Source organism: Aythya ferina (genome assembly GCF_964211825.1).
Source record: "Aythya ferina genome assembly, chromosome: 2".
Taxonomy (NCBI): domain Eukaryota; kingdom Metazoa; phylum Chordata; class Aves; order Anseriformes; family Anatidae; genus Aythya; species Aythya ferina.
Window position 1 is genome coordinate 34,782,295 of NC_140297.1, and position 22,677 is coordinate 34,804,971.

General features: G+C 36.4%; 1 protein-coding gene across 6 annotated transcripts in view; it reads right to left on the bottom strand.

Moving 5' to 3' along the window:
• The window catches only part of OSBPL3 (oxysterol binding protein like 3), a 90,675-nt gene that overhangs the window by 25,697 nt on the left and 42,301 nt on the right, over positions 1 to 22,677 (bottom strand). For 4 of the 6 annotated variants that reach the window (XM_084508841.1, XM_084508842.1, XM_084508845.1 and 1 more), the window contains 10 exons: positions 22,131 to 22,371; positions 14,222 to 14,341; positions 13,939 to 13,992; positions 13,621 to 13,734; positions 12,647 to 12,817; positions 9,130 to 9,256; positions 8,176 to 8,279; positions 7,940 to 8,032; positions 7,112 to 7,268; positions 4,620 to 4,750 (listed from right to left, as the gene is read on the bottom strand). In XM_084508841.1, coding sequence (XP_084364967.1) covers positions 4,620 to 4,750; positions 7,112 to 7,268; positions 7,940 to 8,032; positions 8,176 to 8,279; positions 9,130 to 9,256; positions 12,647 to 12,817; positions 13,621 to 13,734; positions 13,939 to 13,992; positions 14,222 to 14,341; positions 22,131 to 22,223 — 1,164 coding nt within the window. In that variant the 5' untranslated portion in view covers positions 22,224 to 22,371. The remainder of the gene's footprint in view (positions 1 to 4,619; positions 4,751 to 7,111; positions 7,269 to 7,939; positions 8,033 to 8,175; positions 8,280 to 9,129; positions 9,257 to 12,646; positions 12,818 to 13,620; positions 13,735 to 13,938; positions 13,993 to 14,221; positions 14,342 to 22,130; positions 22,372 to 22,677) is intronic. The other 2 variants (XM_084508846.1, XM_084508844.1) reach the window with 1 other exon arrangement.

Here is a 22,677-nt window from a genome sequence, read left to right on the forward strand (position 1 = left end):
CTAAAATAAAATTATTTTTGTTCAGACGTATAAGTGGAGAACAAAAGCCAAGGATGGTATTTACAAGCTACCAGGTTCTGTAAGGTGATATAATAATTTAAAAATTAATTTATGCATCTCTTTTTTTCAGCTCCTTTCTTTCTGTCCGATCTCCAACCTAGTCTCTCAGTATTCTTATTCTTGTCACACCCAAAAACATTTGAAGAACTGAGAATGCAGCCTGGAAGTGAAAGACAACCCTCGCACACGACAAACATTGTTTTCCAGGAGACAATTCCAGAAATGGCAAAGGGCAAGTTTCACTGGACATGATTATGCTCTAGGGGAGAGCTTTCCGGTGTGATTTGGAGATGGCTACAAATAAATAAATAAATAAATAAAAACCAACAAAGAAAACTATTTAACAATGCTTACAACAACTTAGCTCTGTTTTCTTTCTTTCTTTTTTTTTTTTTGCGAGATATTAATAACCAAAATTCTGTATTTGTATTTTAATATTGTACAGCAATACTATTTTATATTCTACTGCTTTATAATTATGTGTAAGCATTCTTCTAAATTTACTCTGTTAAAAAATCAATCTCTACAGATCCTGACAGTGAAACAGCCCATTCTTTGTTCCATTTCAGAAACCAATTCACTCTAGTGAATTCAAAGGACGCCATCCTTCACAGTATCACAAGTATATGTAACACTGCAAGACCAACAGGTAGTCATGTATGGTAACGTAACTTCCCCTTTGCAAGGACATGGAGCAGGAGGTCACACAGAAGCAGTCACGGTCTCTCAGATGGGATGACTCAAACAACACACACTCTAAATATATGGCCAGCACTCCTCCAGCCACAGCTGTTAGTTGGACACACTATGATCTTTAGGGCAACTCTTTTCTGAGGTGAGGTGGGTTTTCCTTCATACTCAGTTGGAACCACAAAAGACACAAAAGCTCAGTGTTTGAGGATTAGTGTGAGCCAAGAGTTTGACTAAACTTCAGTCTGCTAGGGTATTCAAATTGTCCTGTCTGCAAGCTTATTTCTTCCCTGAAACTAGGGTTTTTTTGTAGGTTACAATGTATTTTTTTTCAGATGCCTCCTTGCTTCTTTAATTATGTCTACAATTCCTGGATGCTTATTTATCCCCTGAAAGACAAACTTGGGGGCAGCTTCCTGTCTCCTTTCAGTGACTGTCAGCCAGGGAACCACAGAATGGTTTGGGTTGGAAGGGACCTTAAAGATCACCTAATTCCAACCCCCTGCCATGGGCAGGGACATCTCCCACCAGACCAGGTTGCCCAAAGCCCCATCCAGCCTGGCCTTGAACACCTCCAGGGATGAGGCATCCTCAACCTCTCTGGGCAGCCTGTTCCAAGAAACAACAACCCTCTAGTAGAGAATTTCTTCTTTATATCTGACCTGGATCTACCCTCTTTTAGTTTAAAGCCCCTTGTACTATCACCACACACCCCAGTAAAGAGCCTACTTATCTTTCTTGTAGTCCCCCCAAGTACTGGAAGGCTGCATTGAGATCTCCCCAGAGCCTTCTTTTCTAGGTTAAACAACCCCAACTCTCTCTCAATTTCTCTTCATAGGAGAGATGTCCCAGCCCTCTGATCATCTACAGGGATTTCACATCTAAAGTTTGGGTTACCAAAATGGGTAAGGATATGTGGTTTTATCCTTACTGACAGGAATACAAGTTTTTATTTCTTGTCCTCCTGAAGAGAACCAGAAAGCGTAGTTATTTTTCTGCTGCACCAACTGGAGCTCTGTAGACTGCTCTGACTTGATTGTAACACCTTCTACTTTAAAAACTGATACAGAAGAGGTCTCTTCCACCTAGCTGTCTTTGCATTCCTCCTGGCAGTATGGAAATGGAACAATGTGAAGCAGAATCTTCTTGCTAAGATACATCTGAAACGTACTCCACCACAGGACGGATTGTGGATGGTTTGATGCATAGCTGAAAGAAAGAGGCAACTTTGGGTAGGAATTTGAGGAACAATCTAGTGCATGTTTATCCTGGTAAGTCTCAAGGACTTGTGCAACTCCTTAGGCTGTCAGACTTGCCCAGAAGCAGGAGAAGTGTCTTTAAGTGTTTAGTCTCAGCTTTCTGTCAATGTAACAAAAGGGAATGGAAAAAAAGATTTGACTGTGATGTTCTTGTCCCAGGATTTTTTCGTTAGATGCCAAATATCTACTATAGCAGGCTGTTCAAACTGTATTCCAAATAAAGTATATTTAGACTATTTTGAAATATTTCCTCTGGCCAAAGTAGACTTTGCAAGGGTTATCTACATCTTCCAAGCAGTTCTCTACAGAAAGCAGAACTTCACAATTCTTTCTACCACTGTATCAAAGAACAGGTACAACTCATGTTCTGACAGTCTTATAATGGAAATGGTAAGAAGAAAAAATCTCTACTGCAAACTCTGGTATTAGTTACTTGTGCTGAGTGCATCTGATGGCCACGTGTCAGTCACAGTAGAATTGAAGGAAGAGAATGCAGCCCTGCTGAAATGAAAATGTGTCTCTGAAAAAAAATCGCATTACTAATTTTAACCATAAAAAGAAAAAAAAAAAGCCTTCTGAGTCATAGTTCCTGTACTGCAACACAAGTCTAGCCAAGATCATCATTTTAAATAAATCCAGTATAGAAATGAAGATGGTCCTACAGCCCTTACAAAACACATTTTCCTTTTTTGTTTAATTGTGTCTATTGAATTGGGTAAGAAAAAAAAAAAAAGAAGAAAAAACAAACCCTCTTGATGGTTGGAACAATACTGAAGACCTACTGCCCATTTTTGCAATCAGAATGTGGAGAACCCTCCTGTTTACACAATAATTTGTCCCAGTAATGTTTCTGATTTTCTGATGGATATGGTCTTGAGGGCAGGAAAGACAGTAGGCCTGAAGTGATGGTGGAAGGGAGAAAGAACATTCTCTGGCTTTATGTATGTGTAATCTGGATTCAGCATGCAGGTATTTACCACTCCTGTGTCGAGTGTTCAGGTGCTTTATTATGTGTCACTTCAAATGAGCGCAAAAAAGAATTTACACAGCCTGCCTGTATAGCATGCTACAAAGTGCTTTTTTCCTTCTGTTGTAGCATTTTTCTGTTGTGCTATCTTCCTTCTATTTAATTTTTTATATATTACTTTTCTCTATTCACTATCTACTTTTCTTAGACTGTGTGTAGGTCAAGGATAGAAGCAGAGACGCTAATTTTGTAAAAGTCTTTTTATGCAGTTTATCTGTTCAGGCTAGTAAGAGCAAAACAGACATGTTTGATAGCTTTCATCCAATGAATTTGATTTTTTTTTTTTTTGCACGTATACAGAATAAAAAATGAATTAATAACAAACACCAAGTCAAAGTAACCAGTATAGGACTCTCTTGAAAAGAACACTTTTGCAAATGCATCAGGTTTATCATAGCTGTGCTTCCATAGCTCTTCAAAGAAAGCTCATTCTTTTCTCTTACAGGATCTCTCCTGTGCATGGTGAGAAAATTTCTGTTGGCATCATGGCTTTACAGATCTACAGGCTAAGAATAGCTCTCATATAGATGTTAACCTATGCTGTAACTGCCAGCATTCACAAATGACATCTGGACAAGCTACAGAAGGCTTATTAAGTAACAGATAAGAGCTAAGAGAATGACTTTTAAAAGACATCTAGAGGATAGAGATGAATCCTTCATTGCTCAGAAAAAAAAAAACAACAACCAAATACAACAGGCTGAGTGTTCACTTAGTTCAGAAGTCTTAAAACTGATTTTTTGATATAAAATAGTACTCAAAAAGCACTGGAAAAGTGTGAGACACCTATCCAGATGTCAGAAGTGGAGTATCTGAAAGCCAAAAACAAATGAGTAAATACAGTTATTATGCAACAAGTTTCACTTTTTGCCAAAATCTACAAAGACATAACTGCCTCTACAGGTCTATGCAAAGAAACATGTTACAAGCTAAAAATCTATAACCATATGCAGCTTTTGTAAAACAAAGGAAGTTTTTATAAACTTGTAAATCTTGTAAACTTTTTGTAAAACAAAGGGAGTTGAACAATTTTTATACTGAATGATTTCTGAGATGATCTATATCACATATAGCCAGAGAGTCAGGAGTGCCTCTGATTAGGAATTTGCAACACAGACTGAAATTTTAAGAGCATGGTAATGATAGTTTTCATTGCTCTGAAACCAGATTGCTATTTGGTTGAACAGATAGCAATCTGAATATGAACAGCCTGGAAGGTCTCAAACAATTAGACAAAGTACACCGACCTAAATTCCCCACCACAACCTCCTAGAACTGAGTGATTGAACAGTGTATATTTCCAGACAAGGTAGACTTGTCACAGAGCAGCCCTCTTATACTTGACATCAAATGATACAGATTATACTATATACCCAAATAAATCTATCAGACTTCAGTGTTATCACCTTTACCATTTAGGAAAGAGAGTCTTTGTATAACACCATATATAATAACTCATTATGCTTCAATACTAAAAATTCTAGCACAGAGCGAACACTAACAAAACAAAAATTAACTACTATGAAATTTAAAAGTAGTATCAGATGACAATGAAGCTTGCTGTACTTCAGCTTATCACTTACAGATGTTAAGGCATTCTTCAGGCCAACTATTTGTGCAGATGGAGATGAGGATGCATCATGCTCTAGCATCTGCTTCAGCTTTTCTCTCTCTGTAGATATGGTGCTGAAAGCTGACTTCAAGGTGAAGTAAACTAGAACCGTTTTGTAAAAAGAGAAAGTTAAAAAAAAACTGTTGTATACATATCAGTTATGTAAAACTTCAAAGAAACGCCGTTTATGGTGACAGAAACAAGAAATTAGTTTGAGATCTAGGATAGGTCACTAAAAACAAGTAATATTAATCAAGGTTACAGAGTAGATTTTTAGTAGAAGAAATGTTTATGGTGAATGCTACCACGCTGACTATATTAGCCACAGTCAAAATTACTTTGATTATTTGTGACAGATGGCAACAAAGCTAACTAACCACATCTGCTCTTCACTTGCTTTGTTCCCCAATTAGCTTGAATCTTCAGATGGCCATGACTCTACTTCACATTCCTTTAAGAATTCCAGTGGGGAAGGAGAGGGAAGGAAAAAAAAAAATCAAGAAAGCATCTATAGCACATATAGTGCCAGAGCTATAGGGTTAACAGCTTCACCACAAGTTAACTGTGGTGTTGAGTTCTATTACATCATTTGGGTACAATGAAATTTCAGCTTGTTAGATGATTTAGTGACTAAAAGGCTCGGATCCTGAATATGATGATGCTCTTTCTACTCCTTCCTGAGCCTATATTACTAGTCTGAAACATTCAAAGACAATAGATCATGAAAGCTGAAGACCACTAGATTTTTCAAGGGGAATGTACTTTAAAAAAGAAAAAAGAGAGAGATTTGATATTTTCTTTAACTATGAGGAATACAAAATGACATTTGCTTATGTAGGCTTTGAACATTCATATAACTGCAGAACTAATGGATTTCTGGGGGACTAATCAAACCTTGTAGTGAAGTCACAAGAACTGTCAATGCAAAAAAATTGTCAGGGAATTTACCAAGCAAATGAAGATACTAAATCTAAGTGTGGATGCATAGGAAGTATAAAAAACAACAAATCCGTTATCTCTCTCTTCTAATCATCCATTTCTACTTATCCTTAATAGTCATTACCTTGTAGGAATATCTCAAATGTATATACCTTAGTATCTCAGGTAACCTAACTTAATCTTATAAGAAAATACTCCTGAGGTATATTTCAACACTGCAAATGGTTACCAAAGATAATTTTCATACCTTAACCTACATGAAGAAATCTAACAATGTCACAGAGGATGCAGAGGAAGATGTATCCATTATGATCTATTTTACATTAGCCTTTCACACATGGGTGACATACACAGAATCCTCAGTGACCTTGTATTTCATTTAGTAAGTTGTATACTAAAATCTGAAGAAATGTTACAGAATTAAGTACTTATGTTACATTTCAGTTGTATCAAAAGCAAAAGTTTTCTTTACTATTCTTTTCCAGAAGGGTAGTGATATAAAGCAAGTTTGGGAAAAAATATCTTTGTTTTCTTAATACAATGATAACTGCATTAAATGGTGCATAGTCAATTGTATCCTTAATGCATGGTTCAATCCAGTCAAAACTTGGGACATGGACAAAAGATCAAAGATCGTTTTGAGCAGGAGATTTCCAGAACTCCACTAGATAGCAACTTTTCCAATTGTGCCTCCACTTCCTTTTTAATTTTCAGAAAACATGGATCAGTTTTGATTATAATTGACTTTATGAAGCTTACTACTGAGATAGATACACTCCTTACATAATGGAATCAAGACGCATCAGCACCAGAGGGCAAAAACAATGAAAGAATGCATACTGATAACATCAAATCCTTATCCTGTGCAAAAGGGGGCAAAACCAATGCTTTCAAAAGTCTTTCAGATATACAAGCTTGAGTGCCTTCCTTACCAAGATTACTTAAATAGTAAAAATGTTTCCAGTGTGAGGGTGACAGGGCAAAGTACTGCTAAAGAAGAATGATTCTGAGAGAAGAAAGAGTCAGGCTGTCCCTCTGGCTGCTTTACATGATTTTACTCTTATATATTCACTAAAAATAGGTTACTACCATAGCAACCCTTGCATCACCAACAAATGTTGACTCTGAAATACAGCGAACTGTCTGAATTTATAAACACACATGTTCATATACACACATATGCATGTAAACAGAAAAGAATATGATCTCCTGTAGCATTTACAGCAATGGACTGTAGGATTTTCACCTTTTGGCAACAAATAGAATCTAGGTTTTTAGTACATTAAGCAAGGTAAGGTCCTCCATAACATATATATTTATATGTATACTGGATGATTAAGCCACTTTTTTCAAATGACTCAAGACATCAACATTTGCAATTCCATGAGGAAATAAAAGGAAGGAAGGGCGTTTCATGCATTTCTAAATATTCTAAATATTAAATAGGATGCATTCTCAAAAGTCACATCAATATTTAAATTGTGATGACATAAAACTGTGAATGAACAACAAAATTTCGTTTACCTTTATGTGCAATGTGAAATAAGTCCTCCTGCATTTTAGTAAATTCTGACGATGTTTCAGAGCCATCAGAGTAGTTTTTCTCTTCTACAAAATCTATTGTAGATAAGTTAGGATTGGAAGCATGCAGTCTCATAGGGGCAGAAAATACTGAAGGCACCTGTAAGGAGGACAGCCATTTGTGATGTTGTTTTTTGCTTGTTTACAAACTGCAAAGAATGTGTTTTTTTGTTTCTTTGTTTGTTTGTTTGTTTGTTTGTTTTGTTTTGTATTTTTACTTGTCCCTATCAGAGTTGCATGCTGGAGACACCAAAAATTGAAGTACTACTCTTGGTTACCAGTAGGCTTGCAATGGATAAAACCATTGATACAATTTGAACCAATTTTGCCCAAGATGTCATAACGGGAAATGTGGCAAAATTCCAAGAAACCAGCCCATTGAGAGCTGTAGGATGTGGTATATTATTTTTACTCACTTCCTAGTATCTAACAATATGGCCTCTGGAGGCAAATATGCACAACAATACCTGGAGAATATAAAAAATCTGTACTGCTAAAAAAAGAAAACACTACCAGAATCCCCCCCTAAATTGCAGGCAGATGGAAAAAATAGGTAAAAGACATTGTCAGTCTCCCAAAGAAATTAGTACAGATCCTGTTGCAGATATGTATGAGGACATATTTTTGTTTTGTCTAATATATTACTGCTTAAAATGATCCAGCACAGGTTACTACTTCAAAAGGACTCATATTTCCTAAACTGATTACATTGAGAAATGACCAATAACTAGGATATAAAGAAAGATGAGCTACTGAAAAGATTGAAGTTACCTGTAATGTTCCTTTAGCCTCTTTACCAACAACTCTGGATCTCCACCTCCTATGTGTTCTCTTTTCCTTCTTTGGGCTTTCAAAAGGTCCAACCTTTTAACAACACATTGGACAAAATTAATGCAGATCACCATAAAACTAGCAAAGATAAGAATAAACACCTTGATCTTTTAGGATTTGGGGTTCTTTTTGAATTGCAAGGGAAAACTTTATTTACTTATTTTTAAACAACAAACCTGCATAGCATTTATAGCAGGTGCTGAATAGGTCCTGTGAAGAACATCCATGCTCTGTAACAGCTGGTTCATTTCCAGTAAATGTGTGTGACAGGTGGAGAGATCTGTTTTGAACAACAGAGTATTTTCAGTTGCTCTCAAGTAACAGGCACAATGAAAGTTTTTGTTTGTAGGTTAGTCTTATTTTGATGGTAGCTAACTTAAGTTATTAAGTGAACAAAAAAAACAGTATTAGACAACTGCATAAAAAAGCTTGTATCCCTCTCTCTTCAATTCCATACTCAAAATATTGAAATGTTTCTATACAGCCTGTGCAATGATCTTAGTATTTTATCCTTGCTGATTGTAGAAAATCGAGAGTAACATAATAATTACTGCAGTTTGGGACTAGTCGGGCCTCCTCATGAAGAGGGTTATCAAATCCAAAGGCTTAAAGACTGAATAGTCAATAGTCCATTCAGAGCTAGAGTTGGGCCTCCTCTATGTTAACGTTGAAGCTCAATGTTGGGTAGAAACTTAGCAGATACACATCATACAGACACTATCAACATGAGAAAGATTTTCATGCTTTTAGAAAAACATGGAAGCAGAAGGTAACTTTGAAGTAAAAAGATTTAGTCCTTTTAAAATGACTAGATTTTGGATGCTTCCCTTTTTTGAATACCCAGATTAAGAAAGTTCAAGTTTTACTATTGAAGGTGATGTTCACATATAAAAGAACATATACCGAAATATGTAGGTTCCTTTAAGAGGTCCCCAAAACCGATAATCTCCACATTCAGGAATCAGTAGTCCTTTTGAAAACAAGTAGGCAGTTAACCAACAACTACTTTGTTCCTCCCTCTTGTTTCTGAGAAAACTCTAACTTTAATTACTATTTATGCTATTGTACTGTCATTTTTAAAAACAGCCATAGGAAATAGGCTATTTTCAGCTTCCTTCGAATATCATTACCTCTCGAGCATTTTTCCATGTCTTCAGAAGACTGTAGCCATGATGGAATCCTGGACTCATTACTCGAAAAGGAAAATGACAAGTTACCTCCAGCTGACAGTGAATTCTGTTTGGTCAAGCTGCCTGCCTGTTCCAAAGAAGAACAAGCAAATTATTAACAAACGATATTTTAATGAAGGAACAATAATATTTTGCTGAAAAATAAATTTTGAGGAAGGCCAAAGCTATGCATCTATTAAATCAATTTAATACATTCAAAGCTTCTTATGTGGCACAAAACCAAAACAGGACATTCTGTTCCTTCTGCATGCTCCCTGAAGAAGCCCCAAAGGTAACTAAAATGTAATATGCACATATTTGTTAGAGTTATTTTCTAATGAAGGAAGCATAATCTACTAGATGCTTTTTAAAATTTTTACTCAAGGTCTTATGAATCAAGAGTGGATTTAGCTTGACAGACCTTACTACATGTGTAACCATATATCTTAACTGGATATAGACTATTCTTTTGCAATATCTCAGTAATCTTTCTCAAACCTATCTCATTTTCGGTAGCAGCTACTGTCAGATGCTTCAAGAGATGCTCAAAATCCTGTGTAAGAGCTAACTGAGTAGTACAATTAAATAGCTTCCAATTGAAAGAAATTTCTACCCAATACTATTACCAGTTCATAGCGCCTTATTCTGTTTTCTTTTCTAATGTAACTACAAATAGTAGCCATTCAAATGCCTAATTATTTTTTAAACTTTACTAAACTTTTAACCTTTATTAATATCAACAACAGGAAGTTACATAAAGCAATTACCTGCTTTATCAACATCTTGTTTAAAGTCAGTTTTTAAAATGTTTTCATAAATGTTTCATCTTAAGTGGCATTACATTGCCCACTCACTGATTATGAGAAAAGATGACTAAGTTGTTTGGCTCTTCTCTAAATCACAGGCTTTACAGGATTTGTTACCTCCTGCTCACCTTATATCAAAACTCGTGTAGCACTAGTTTTAAATTTATTCAGAGGAAATATCATGTATATCTTATCCAGTTGCAGTTTTCTTAGTTTGTCTTTTAAACTATATAATATATGCTCCAACTTGAGTTGTGGAATAAAATAGAAAGCACTGTCCAGATGATGTCATTCAGTACTATGCCAATTTATATAGTCAGTCTGCAATAGCAGTAAACATCAACAAGCACAATTATTTTTAAATTAATCTATGTGGTTCAGCTGTTTTATTCCTACATAAATAAAGCTGTAATCATCTATATATGTATACACAAATAATAATCCCAGCACCTTTGTAAGCATAAGCAAACTTAATTTAAAGATGAACACTTTACTGACATTTTGGAAGCCAATCCCACATTTATCTCTTAAAAATCTAACCATATAACCAAACCTTTTCCAGAATTTGTATCCATGAGGGGCATGAGTAGGAGGTAAGAAGCAAGAAGACATTGCCAAGAAACAGGTAAAAGAGTTTGGAGAGCTCCAGTTAGCATACTCTTGGTCATGATCAGCCTGGTTAAGCATTAGATTCTAAGTGTTGCACATATATATACATAGATACATATATCCACCTTCCCACAACAACAATAAAGAAGTGAAAATTGGTCTAGCATTTCTAAAAGCAAATAAAATGCAATAAAAAGTTCACTTAACATATTTTTCTCAAAATAACTTAACTTCTGGATTGATATCAACATTAACCTAGCTAGGACTCGTGTAAATTGGCAAACCTCCATTTAGCTTCAGCAGATCTAAGGTGATTAACTGGAGCTTAAGAACTATCCCCTTCTATTTTTCACATGAAAATAAGCAGGGCTTCTTTGCGGTACAAATCTGGATTAATAAATTAAAAGTGAATTAAAGTCTTTCATGCCAAAGAAGAAATGCTTATAGATCCTGACAGTGAGTACAGATTTTAGATATTCTCGTTACATGAATATATATATATATTATTTTTTTTTGTGAGCAAAGGCATTGTTATGCTTGATGTCTACCTTCAATATTATTCTCCCCCCTCTATTCCAGCTGTCTTGCAGGAGAAAAGAACTAGACTGTCCCATAAGGTTTCCCATTTCCTAGCAGACACAGTCTCAGCAGAGCAGGCTGTCAGAGCCGCAGAGGTACTGGCTCCACAAAACCCATGCAGACAGTTCTTTGCAGAACAGTGCTGTTACCGCAGGGCACATCACTGTGCTTTCAGCTGCTGGCTCACACAGATTCCCTCCTTCTCAGCCACTAGCAAAAAGCTGTTCAGGCACATGTTTGTGCTTGCTAAATAAAAAAATTTACACCGTAACAGTATAGTCCTACCAAAGTGATGAACCTCCCCCCATCCCAATGTCTTGTAGACACAGAGCTCCATGCAGCTAACAGGCAAACGTATAGAGTGACTTTGTTCAAACTGATACTACAGGCACCCCTGTTTTTTACTGTCAATACCAGGGGATGTACTGTACTTGTTGTCTCTGAAGGAGAAAAAGGCGTGGGAGAAAGGTTAGTGGGTAAGTTTACACAGCACTCCTAAACATCCCCCAAGAATCCTACAGATGGAGAATCCTCAGAAATGCCTAAAACCCTTTTACGCAGAAATACTATGCTGTTTCCCCAGTAAGCACTGATAAACATGTTGCTGACAGCTCAGAAGGAGTCCTATCAAACCAGGGAGGTGCCAGTAGGAGGAAAATTCTTGTACTGCAGGTAGTGTGAAACAAACCCACTCAGACCGCACAGCAATATAGCTAGGGAAAAGAAAACCTTAAGTAGGAGGATAACAAAGAGGTGATTGCTGCACAGAGGTACTTTTGGAGTTGACAGAAACAGAAAGCAGTTTCAGTTACAGAAAGTAGCACAGTATTGATAAAAAAAAAATGTTCTCGAAAGAGATCACTGGTTCTAGACAAGAGCAGAAGAGCTTCGGGTGAACGTCAACCAGTCAGCATGCAAACTGCTGGAGACAGGTTGCGTTCGAGTGCAGAATACCATTACTGTTCTGTGAGAGTACCTTAGTTAAAAATGCAAGTGGTAGTCACAGGTGATGGCTGTTCAGTAATCCCTATATACATCTCAGTTAAGCACAGTCAGACACATTAATGTAAAAAGAGAGAGGTTTTATTAGCTAAAGGATAAAAGAAAAAATGAGAAAAAGGAAAAAAAATAATACAGCTGAGTGCTCTTCTGTGACCCAGACTGACATTCACCATGAACGTACCACACAAATACTGAAATATGTCTCAAATATTATGGGGTTATAACTATATTTTCATTACTTTTAAAACTGAATATTATTTAATTCACTAAAATAATAAGACAATATTATACAATTTACCATCATCATAGAGAAAACTGCTTGGGAGAAAATATATTAATAATATTATTTTGCTCTTTATAGAGCAAAATATTTTAGACCATAACTTAGACCCCTACAAATTTCCTATGCTCTTTATTTAAACACAAGTCAGGCTAATTTATTCCTTGATGAAAGCTCATTATTTATAAATCATAACTATTACCTTTCTACTTGGAGTAGAATCACACACACCGGGGACAGAGTCCACAGTAGCAGATACAGGGAAGAAAAGATTATTGACGTCATGAGGAAACATGGAGATTTCATTCTGACGATACATTCTGTGATGACGAAGTTTTGCTACCCATTCATCAAACAGCTCCTGAGATTTCACCTACATAAAATTTCAGATTTTGTAACACCCACATCCAAAACTGCTAATAAAGAAACTAAGATACCTTGTGCTCATTAGACAGCTAGCCTAGCTGACTTTTATTGGCAAAATATCGAGAAAGTTTCTCTAATGATGCTCATATTAGAAGACACGCTTCATGAGCTTAAGCACGACAGAAAAATTGTCACTGGAGAAAGTCAAAAAAAAGAGAAACTTCAGTCAACATGACTATGATTTCAATACAGAACACAATACGTAACAACTTCTAGATAGGAAAAAAGCAATATAAACAAAGAAAAAAAATTGTCATTTCTTAGTTGCCAGTTTTAAGGTTTAGTCAAGGTTTAATGAACTGCAAACGGAAATTTGATTTTGGTGATGAATTTTACAACAATTTATTTCACAAGACAGAATATACAGTTCTATACATTTGACTATAGAGAATACTTCCTACAGATAAAACAAAGAACAAGATACAAATACCGAAAATAAAAGCACTTATATAAAAAGTGCATATCCTTTGCTGAAAAAAAATGGTGGAGAACAGAGTACTGCTAAACATGAGGTATCTTCCAAGTTTCTACTTAGAGAATAATTTTGTAACAGGGTTACCAACTCTGGAACAGTACAGTAAAATCTCTGAAATTATAAAGTGTAAAACTAGTCTCCTGAGACTAAAAATTATTAGGGCAACTAACAAACCTACTACTAGTAAAAATAAATGTGGTCTCCACCATACAGACTTAATGTTGTTATACCCTTACAGTTTTGGGAGTAAACTTTAAATAATTTTAAAGACCTACCTTCAGATGGTATATCTGCTCTTCTGTATCCAAATCTATACATTTTGTTGATTTCTTTACAGACATGACAGAAAGCCCAACATCAATGCAGCCATGAAGCTTCCCTCTCTCTATCTGCAAAAAAGTAAAGAGAATGCAATAACCCCAGAATAAAGCAGAAGGACAGACCTGCTAAGACCATCATTCTCCTGCCTTCGACCTACTGTTTAGAGCTGCTGAAACTCTACTTCTCTTAACCAGTAATATGGAATTACTAGTATTTCAGATAACATACTATTGTTACCTTATAATGACCTTAAAGGGTTTTAAATTACTTACATCGGCTTGGCATTTAGAATATTTCAAAATCCCTCTGTCCAAAAAGAAGTATCTCTGTAACCAGAAACGCAGAGAATTAAAAACCACACAAACAGACAACCAAAAAAAACCAATTATGCAAAACCAAAAAAAAAAAAAAGCCTACCCCAAATACTCACACATACTTCTTTGGAGAACACTTTCCATGCTCTTAATTTTTTTATTTTTATTTCTGCTGTAACAACACACCCAGTAAGTCACATTCAAATGGCACCAGGCTTTCAGACAGACATTCCTTTACTACCTTGTGCCAGCCCTTCAAAGGCCATTTCCTCTTTTTCAGCAAGCAGCCTTCCTGCTTCTGTGGTTCCTGGGTACAATTCATTGCTCCCCGGAGTCCTTCTACAATTTCCCAGCTGTCCTGCTTAAATAGAAAATCCAAATCTCAATCTTATTCCTTCCAACTGATAGAATTGTTAAAACAGATTGGAGAGGAGTAAACAAAAACAAAAGGATGCTGAAATCTAACCTTAGATCCTTCTTTATACATTTCCTACGTATCTACGAAGAGACAAGATATAATTTTTAAAATTTGGATAGATACAATATAAACTAAATAAAAATGCTATTTTTATGACATGAACCATCATTGAAGGTAGATGCTTACCAGAATTTTATATGTATATTTTTCTGTGGGTACACACACAGTATGTAGCCACAGCCTAGTCAGTTTACCATAAAAAGCTTTCTGCAGTCATGTACAGAAACTGACTATGCTAAAAGGATATGCTTTGTAGGTTATGAAACAGAAATAAAAGTCTGAAAATGAAGACATTTCTATAATGCTCTTTTGCCCATACTCAGTTACTAAAGGCTTTGTATTTTTTAATGAACTGCACTCTCCCTAAAAATAAAAAATAAAGTAATAATAATAGTAAAAAAATAAATAAATAAAATAAAGAAAAAGAACAAGCCAGCTAAGTAATTCAAGTACTATGAAGAACATGATGTAAAGGGAGAGTACAAGTAAAATACTCCCCCACTTTCATCAGATACACCTCTAATTAAAGGAGTATCTCTCTTCTGCTGTCAGTAAGTCTTAAATGAAATATCCTGCAGCAATGCAACAGAAAAAAGAATTTATCTGATGAGATTTTTTACTTTTTTTTTTTTTTTTCAAATGGGAAAACTACTAATGACCATGTAACATGAATTTCAAGATTTCTGATGACAGATTTCATGAATTATTTATTGCCAGCTACCATTGGATTCCACAGATCCCTAATTATAAACAACTAACAGAAAATGTCATGGCTTGCGCCACTGACGTGTACTTAAAAAAGACAAATACTTTAACCTGTAGAATTTAACAATGTAAAGGACTACTATGAAACACTTATGAGAAAACAGAACTACACCAGGCAGGCGAGTACTTGTGATCTTTCATTTAAGCTACAAAGGGAAGTAGCTTTTCCCTTCGGAAAAAAAAAAAAAAAAAAAAAAAGACTGACTCAAAAACTTTAAAACAAATGTTAAACAAAAATTGGCAAAAGTGCTAGTTGTGCTCATTTATTCATCTTTAGAATCCTTAAAATTCACCCCAAGAAATCTAAAACTAACCACAAAAATTACGTCAGGTTATATGCCCATTACCAGAATAAGACAAAAAGCCATCCATTAAATAGTTTAAACAACATGATCTCTTATTCCAACACATTAGTGGCAGCACTCCACTATTTTGTTGTTATTTTCCTTGTACTGCACTTTATGGAACAAACTGCAAAATTGGTCAGATTCTTCGACTTGAGTTCCCTCTGCCAGCACTACACAGCAGGCTGCCATGATGTTCTGCTGCCACAGCCATGATGTTCTGCTGCCTGAAGGTAAGTCAAAACTGCATTCATTCTAAATTAAATTGTTATCACAGCATGCATTTTGTGCCCCTATGGGCTTGGGTTTTATGCTTGCCAGTTTTGTAATGCACAGCTCCTTTACTCCCTCCAATTTGCAATATTTTGACAGCTCCTTAAATACCATTATTTCTAACTAGTACACTCATGAAACCATATTTTTGCTGTTGAAAACCAGAAATTTCACTCCATATTCTTTATTTTTCTTTTTCTTTTTTTTTTTTTTCTCAATGTGGGACCCCCTTAGGATTCTAAATAATCACAAATCCTCTCCTACTTAGGGGAAAATTGCTATGATACCAGGTCAGGGAACAGATAAGTTACTCATAGACACCAGCAGCTAATGTTTTGAATGAAGAGCAGAAGGTCTCCAGGCTGTCTCCAGCACATCAGCGCAACATGAGCCACAGCAGTGCACGCTCTGCTGCTAGACACCAGCAGCACAAGTCTTTTGTGGGGTGAAGCAGCCAGAAAATGAAGCAGAGAGTCAGCTTGTGCCCTTACAGTGACAGCCAGCTATGGCTTGCTAGCTGTGGTTTGACAGCTATTCAAGTACAAAGGCAGCTATAAGCCTCCACAATTAAGGACTTTTCTTCTTTTTTCACAGAGTGTTCCAACCTTGAAAGCATAAAAGAATTTATATTCCACCGTCTCTTCTGCCATAAATGGAAATATTAGACCACCTGCTTTCTGCAGTGAGTTTGGAATTTCTTTGCTTATTAAAGATTATTTAATTAACCTGTATATAATTACAAGCATTAGGACTTATGATGACAGAGCACCCTCTTTAAATATAATCAAATACGGTATAATGCTACAATTTACATTAAGCATATAACAGCTGAACTTTCTGCTGTTCACTCTCCACATGTGGATAAAATTTCCTCTCCTTGGGAAATATGTTCTCCTAAATGAGCTAATATATAACGAATCTTGACATGAGCTGATTTCAAACTGGGGACTTGAGGTAAACATTAAAAAAAAAAAAGTGTGAAACCTAATGGAACTAATGAAAGATGATTCTAATTAAGAACTAATGGGCACATCTACAAGATTAAGAAGAATGGCATGTTTATGTTTTTGTTTCTTCTTGAAATTAGCCAGAAGAGCTTAAAAGCAATATTGCATGATTACCAAGCATGTTATTTCCATTGCCTTACCCAAAATATATTAAACTGCAGTATCCAAACACATCATTTTTCCATTGAAAGCTGATCTGATAGCAGTCAAGACTATCAAACAGCAGATCCTTTTCAGTATTCTGTTGTCTTGCCTAATTAATCCAGTTTCTTGAACTTTGGATCCAGTTCTCACAGAGTTTGTTTAAGCTTAAACACTGTATATTGTTAATAAAGCTGTCTACTTGCAGGAGACAAGCACAAATATGAGCACAATCAGCCACAGAAATCTCGATTCAATTTTAAAGGGACTCCTCAAAATAGACAGATCCATGCTACATTGGGCATATGAGATGAAAGAGAAAGAAAGCACTGGGAAGTAGTTCAGTGGCAGTACACCCACCTGGGATACACAGCGTCAACAGTTTTGGTAAAAAGTTTAAATACAGAGCATATCCTGGCCTGTATCACAATCAATTTTAGTCTGGGACTCTTCTGCAGTCCAGGCATAAGATGTTTCCCCTGTTCCTGCAGAAGATCCACATCTCTCCTTGTTCTTTTGCTCAGTGAGGCAGCCAAGAAAGTGTCTTCAAAATTAAGGAGTGTGAAAATGGGAAGAAGAGCTGAAGTAGAACTACTTCCCTTTGAGTAGGCCCAGAGGCCTGCCAAATCTCAGGGGAAGGCAAGTCTCCTACTCACATTTCTGTTAAACCAGCAATCTCATGTTTTTGCAAGCTTACACAAAGGTTACTTGGACTGGAAATGGACCAATGCTTTTAAAAGCACAAGACTATTTAATCCTCTAGGTTAGACAAGGAAATGCAAGGAATAGTTTAGAGAATTAACTGCATGAGGAACTACTGGATAACCACAAGGCTCAACACAGCAATAACAACAAGCACTGGGCTCTGTTCCACACGGCTAGCCAAAGAGCCCAACCTTTCCCAGAAAAACCCCTGAACTCACAAGGTTTTCAAAACACTGCTGCTGTGACTGTTTTTGGATCTGTCTGCTCTTAACCCAAGCCCTGCAGGATCTCTATCAGTAGTTTGTTTTGTGAGAGATCTGACACCTCATCTAATGAGAAAAAAGCGTCAGTTGGCTATTGCTGGGAGCAGCTGCTGAAGCAAAAGAAAACTGCTTACTCTCTAAAATAAAGGCAAATGAAGTGGGCTGGTTGGTTATCATTTGGTCTCATCTGTCTGAAACAGCAGAGGAGCAAATTAGAAATACAGAACCTCATGAAAGCTACTGGAAGCATTTACATTACGGTCCATTTTGTTGATTCTTATCCCACAACACCTATTTACATATTTCTCCCCTCTTTCCCCCCCAAAAAAAAAGTAATATTACAACCCTACCAAAAGTTTTGCATCATTATGGGCCAATATCTGCACAAAATGATCAACCTTGCTTTTGCTGCCTGAGACAGAAATTTCACTCAAGGCTGATGGAGGAAAGTAGCATTGTTACTTTTTCTCAGGTCCAAAGATGCTCATTTCAGACCAGCATGGGAAATTCACACTGCCGTTGAAGAGCATACCTGCTGTGTTGCTGAGAATAAAAACCCATACACTTTGGTTTTCAGAGAGAAGTCTGTCATGAGGTAATTGTATTTATTTTCTTTACGTAATAAAATAAAAGCCTTCCCATTTTCTGCAGTATTATGTACCATGGAGCTCCTCAAGGTGAATTATTTCAGGAGAAAGAATGAAGCAAAGAGTTTGAAGGGCTCTCAGACTGATGCTTGCACTTGCAGCTCCCTGAACGAAACAGATGACAGTGCCAGACTTTCTTTCAGTGTAAAATGCAGTCAGTTGTACTGAATATTTTAAGTGCCAAAAATAGAAACCCGCTTTGTGGAGGATAAGGGTTGGCATCAGCTGCAACTAAAGCATTTGTTACAGTTCATAAAATTGGCAGAAATGATTTAATTTTCTTTTTTAGAACATGAAGTATTTTTAAGCAGCTCTCCTGTCATAAGGCTTTTTTCCCTACTGTATCTATTTAAAAAGCTAGTTAGCATATTAGACTTAGAAATGACTATCATAATATATCTACTTTTTCACATAGGTCAGTTTAAATGGAAAGACCAAGACCAGCTTTCCTTCCTCACAACACACGGTTTGAGTTGTGGCTTTGTGGAAGACAACCCTTTCCACGGCTGGCAGAGAACAGCAGAGAGATGAGATGTGGCAGTATTCTCCAACCTGCCACGGGGCTTCAGGGTGAGGTGAACATAGTGGAACACCATTAACTGTTGGTGTCTGCAGTTCACACTGCAAATGTATTGCATCTGGCAGAAAAAGGGCACCAAGTTTAGCAAAGGAAGGAGCAGGCCCCTCAAAGTCCTGCGGCCCTACTTCAAGTCAACGCTTCTGGCATGGTGGCCTACCTCTGCACCATGGGACTCCATTTATCCTCCATACCACTGGCACATGTTACTCCGTGAGGAGTAATAACTAAATTTTAGCAGTCACAGGAGCCCCAGTGGTAGCCTTACACTATTGTGGTTCCATGTCCCAGTCTTGAGCTGCTTATTACATGGTGCCAGTGTCTACTTGCAACAGAGTCTGTGACTAGGAAAACAAAGAGACTCAGAACTCAGATCTCACTATTTATGGGAAAAACAAACAAAAACTGTCTCAATCCCTTCCTTCTGTGCTGTCCAGAGGTTTTTTGTTTGTTTGGTTGTTTGTTTGTTTACTTAATCAGATTAAAAGAGTTGCCATGTCAGATCAGCAGCACAGAAAAATGCATCCAGACAGATCTGTTGCAAGCAAAAAATATAGTTCTGAAGGTGGCTGAAAGGGGCACAAACGTTGGAACAAAGAGTAAGAAGCCTCCCATAGAGCTGGAAGATAAACAAAGTAATAGCAAAATCAACAATCCACATTTTGCAGAGCATATGGCAAAATGATTTAAACTTCCACAATGTGTTAAACAGGAGTAACATTGTAAACTTAGCTACTTTGTAGACCTCTTGATCACTTTGGCCAATGCAAACAAAGTTACAGGATAACTTAGGAAGATACTACACTTCGTAAAGAAGAGAGTAGAGAAAGTATTAAGGAATTCCCTAATATTAGAAGTCTCTCTTATAAAAAATAAAATGACAAACACCTTAAAATGAATAACTAATTTCTGAAAAAATGTTTTTCTATATTTTCAGACTATATATGAAAAGTAAGCAAGAAGAAATTTTAGTCTTGCTTAGTGATTATGTCTCAGCACATAACAAGTCATGCAAACTGCCCCCAACTTTTGAGGGCTTGCCTCTCTCATTAACACTTCCTGAAAACATGGAGAAGTCACTCGACTCTTTTACATTCTCTAGATGCAGATGCATTCTGTTACTTACTTGGTACTGCCATGAATGACCATGAAAGGTTTAATAGTGAAACATTAATCAAAGTGGAGATATTTATCACTATGCCTCATATTATGATGAATTATTATGATTATAGACTGTACTGCCTTCAATATAGATTGAGCAACAACCTACTTTATATCTCCGTTCAGCTTGACCTGATAGGTGTATGAGGCAACTTACCACCTGCCTGACTATATTGAATGAACATGGATGCACCAGCAATACAAATAAAACAGAAAGCTGCATCTCTCACCTTTGTCAGATATACCTTGATTTTTGTACAGGTGATCAAAGACTAAAAAAGTAGGTGCAGACAAGGTGATATTAAACTTTACTGATTTATTTCCTTTCTCCAAAAGAGAGCAGGTGAGAATAAAATGGTTAAGAAATGGGATCCACTGACAATAATATCAAAAGCCTCAGCTAGCCAACTGATTTGGCCATGTTAAATGGCAGTGAGTTTTTTGCATAAATTCCTCCTGCATAAGTATGGCTGATTTTACTGGCTATGTAAAGCACCAGTGGATTTAGTCATGCTCATGTAAATCTTATTATTGAAATACTATACGAAACACTTGATTGACATGAGCTGCTGGAACAGACAATACAAAATATTTTAAATTATGCTTTTAAAGGTAATCTCATACTGAGGATATAAAAAATAATGTTGAAGGAAAACAAAAAGTGTCCTGAAAGCAAAGATTTCCATACTTAGTGTACTAGAAATGCACAGCATTTCTTACAAGCACAGCATTTTAAAATGCACAAATTGCTCAGAGATTTGTCCACCTTGCCAATTGTACAGGCAGGGACATAAGTCCCAGAAAAGCAGGTGCTTTTTCAACACACAGCTGAGGACTCCAAAGCTTTCAGGGGATTTGGATGCTCAGTTCCAATTAAATTTTCAACCTGAAGCAGCTCCAAGAGCTCCACTAAACTAGCATCTGTACAAATAAAAGTTTATGTTGAGCATATTGCTCATCATTTTACAGGCATGGTTTCAGTGTGTTTAAACTTAATTTTCAGCACAGCTACTGGTCAATGTTTCTTGCCCACTAACAAAAGCTGTCTTAAGCAGTCTTACTCATCAAGTACAAACACTCCCAGTCAGGTCTTTTAAAACTGTAAGGCTGAAAGAACAGCTTAAATGATCACTTCTGCAGAAGGCAAAGTGTGGTTTGATGTTTCATATAGCATTAGGTATCCAGATGCATCATGTTACACAAATATGTATTTTCTTAACTACATGTCTACAGCAGCAACAGGCACAGAGGCATTCACAGGAACATTTTAATGTCAAAGAGGCCCTATGTCAAGTTCCAGAAAAATGCATTCTCTTTCACACACGCACTCACATCTTTCCCTGGAAACTTGAAATAAGCAGAGCAGTTGCCCAATATTCTACCACAGAAGCGGTATCTTCTAAGGAAGATTTGGGATTTCAAGATCAAACCACTGAGATCAAGACTCCACAGCAGCAATATTTCACTATAAAGACACCGTACATACGATGTGATAGAATTCAATTTTACAAGTGCTTGCAATTCAGGCAAGTTATATATGTATATATATACACATTATTTTACAAATAAATCTTTGTATAACATGTATAACTGCATTTGACTGAAAAGAAGATCCTACTACAGACAAAAAAAAAAAAAAAAAAAAAAAAAGGGTGAGGAAGCCAAAGAAGTGATAAAATAAAACAATCAACAGGAAAACAGAATTTAAGAGATTCACTGGTATTCATAAGCAAAAGTAACACCCAGTTTTGCTAACGCTTTCAGTTTGGTTACAAAGCATTTGTATTACCTGTCGACTTCCCTGCTTGGAGGAGCAGCTGCTAGTACTTCTTGAAGGAGACAGCATTTTCTGAGATACACCAAAGCTTTTTTCTTCACTCATGATCCAAGACCATTCGTTTCACATCAGCTCACTTAGAACACCATTAAAAGGTAATTAAGCAAAGGTATTGGAAGACTCCTGAGAAATACAGAACTCATCATTTACTCAAATGCATTCCAGTGGCATGATCTGCATCCCATGGAAATTCCTAAAAGAAAAAACAAAAAGCTGAGTTTATCAGATATGATCGTTTACTGCCATCCAGTAACATGAATCATAATACAGCCTTTGGTAATACAAGCTGACCGCATTACTGTACACTACTAGAAATATATTCAACAGTCACTTTAAGATAGATTTTCAAGGATCAAACAAGACCATCAAGAATTTTGGGTCCTAAATGCATACTTTAATTGTCATGATTTATGCAGAAGACAAAGTACAGTACAAAGAATCATTTTAAAGACTTAAATTCATAATAATAATAACAAAGACAACTAACGAAGACACAGAG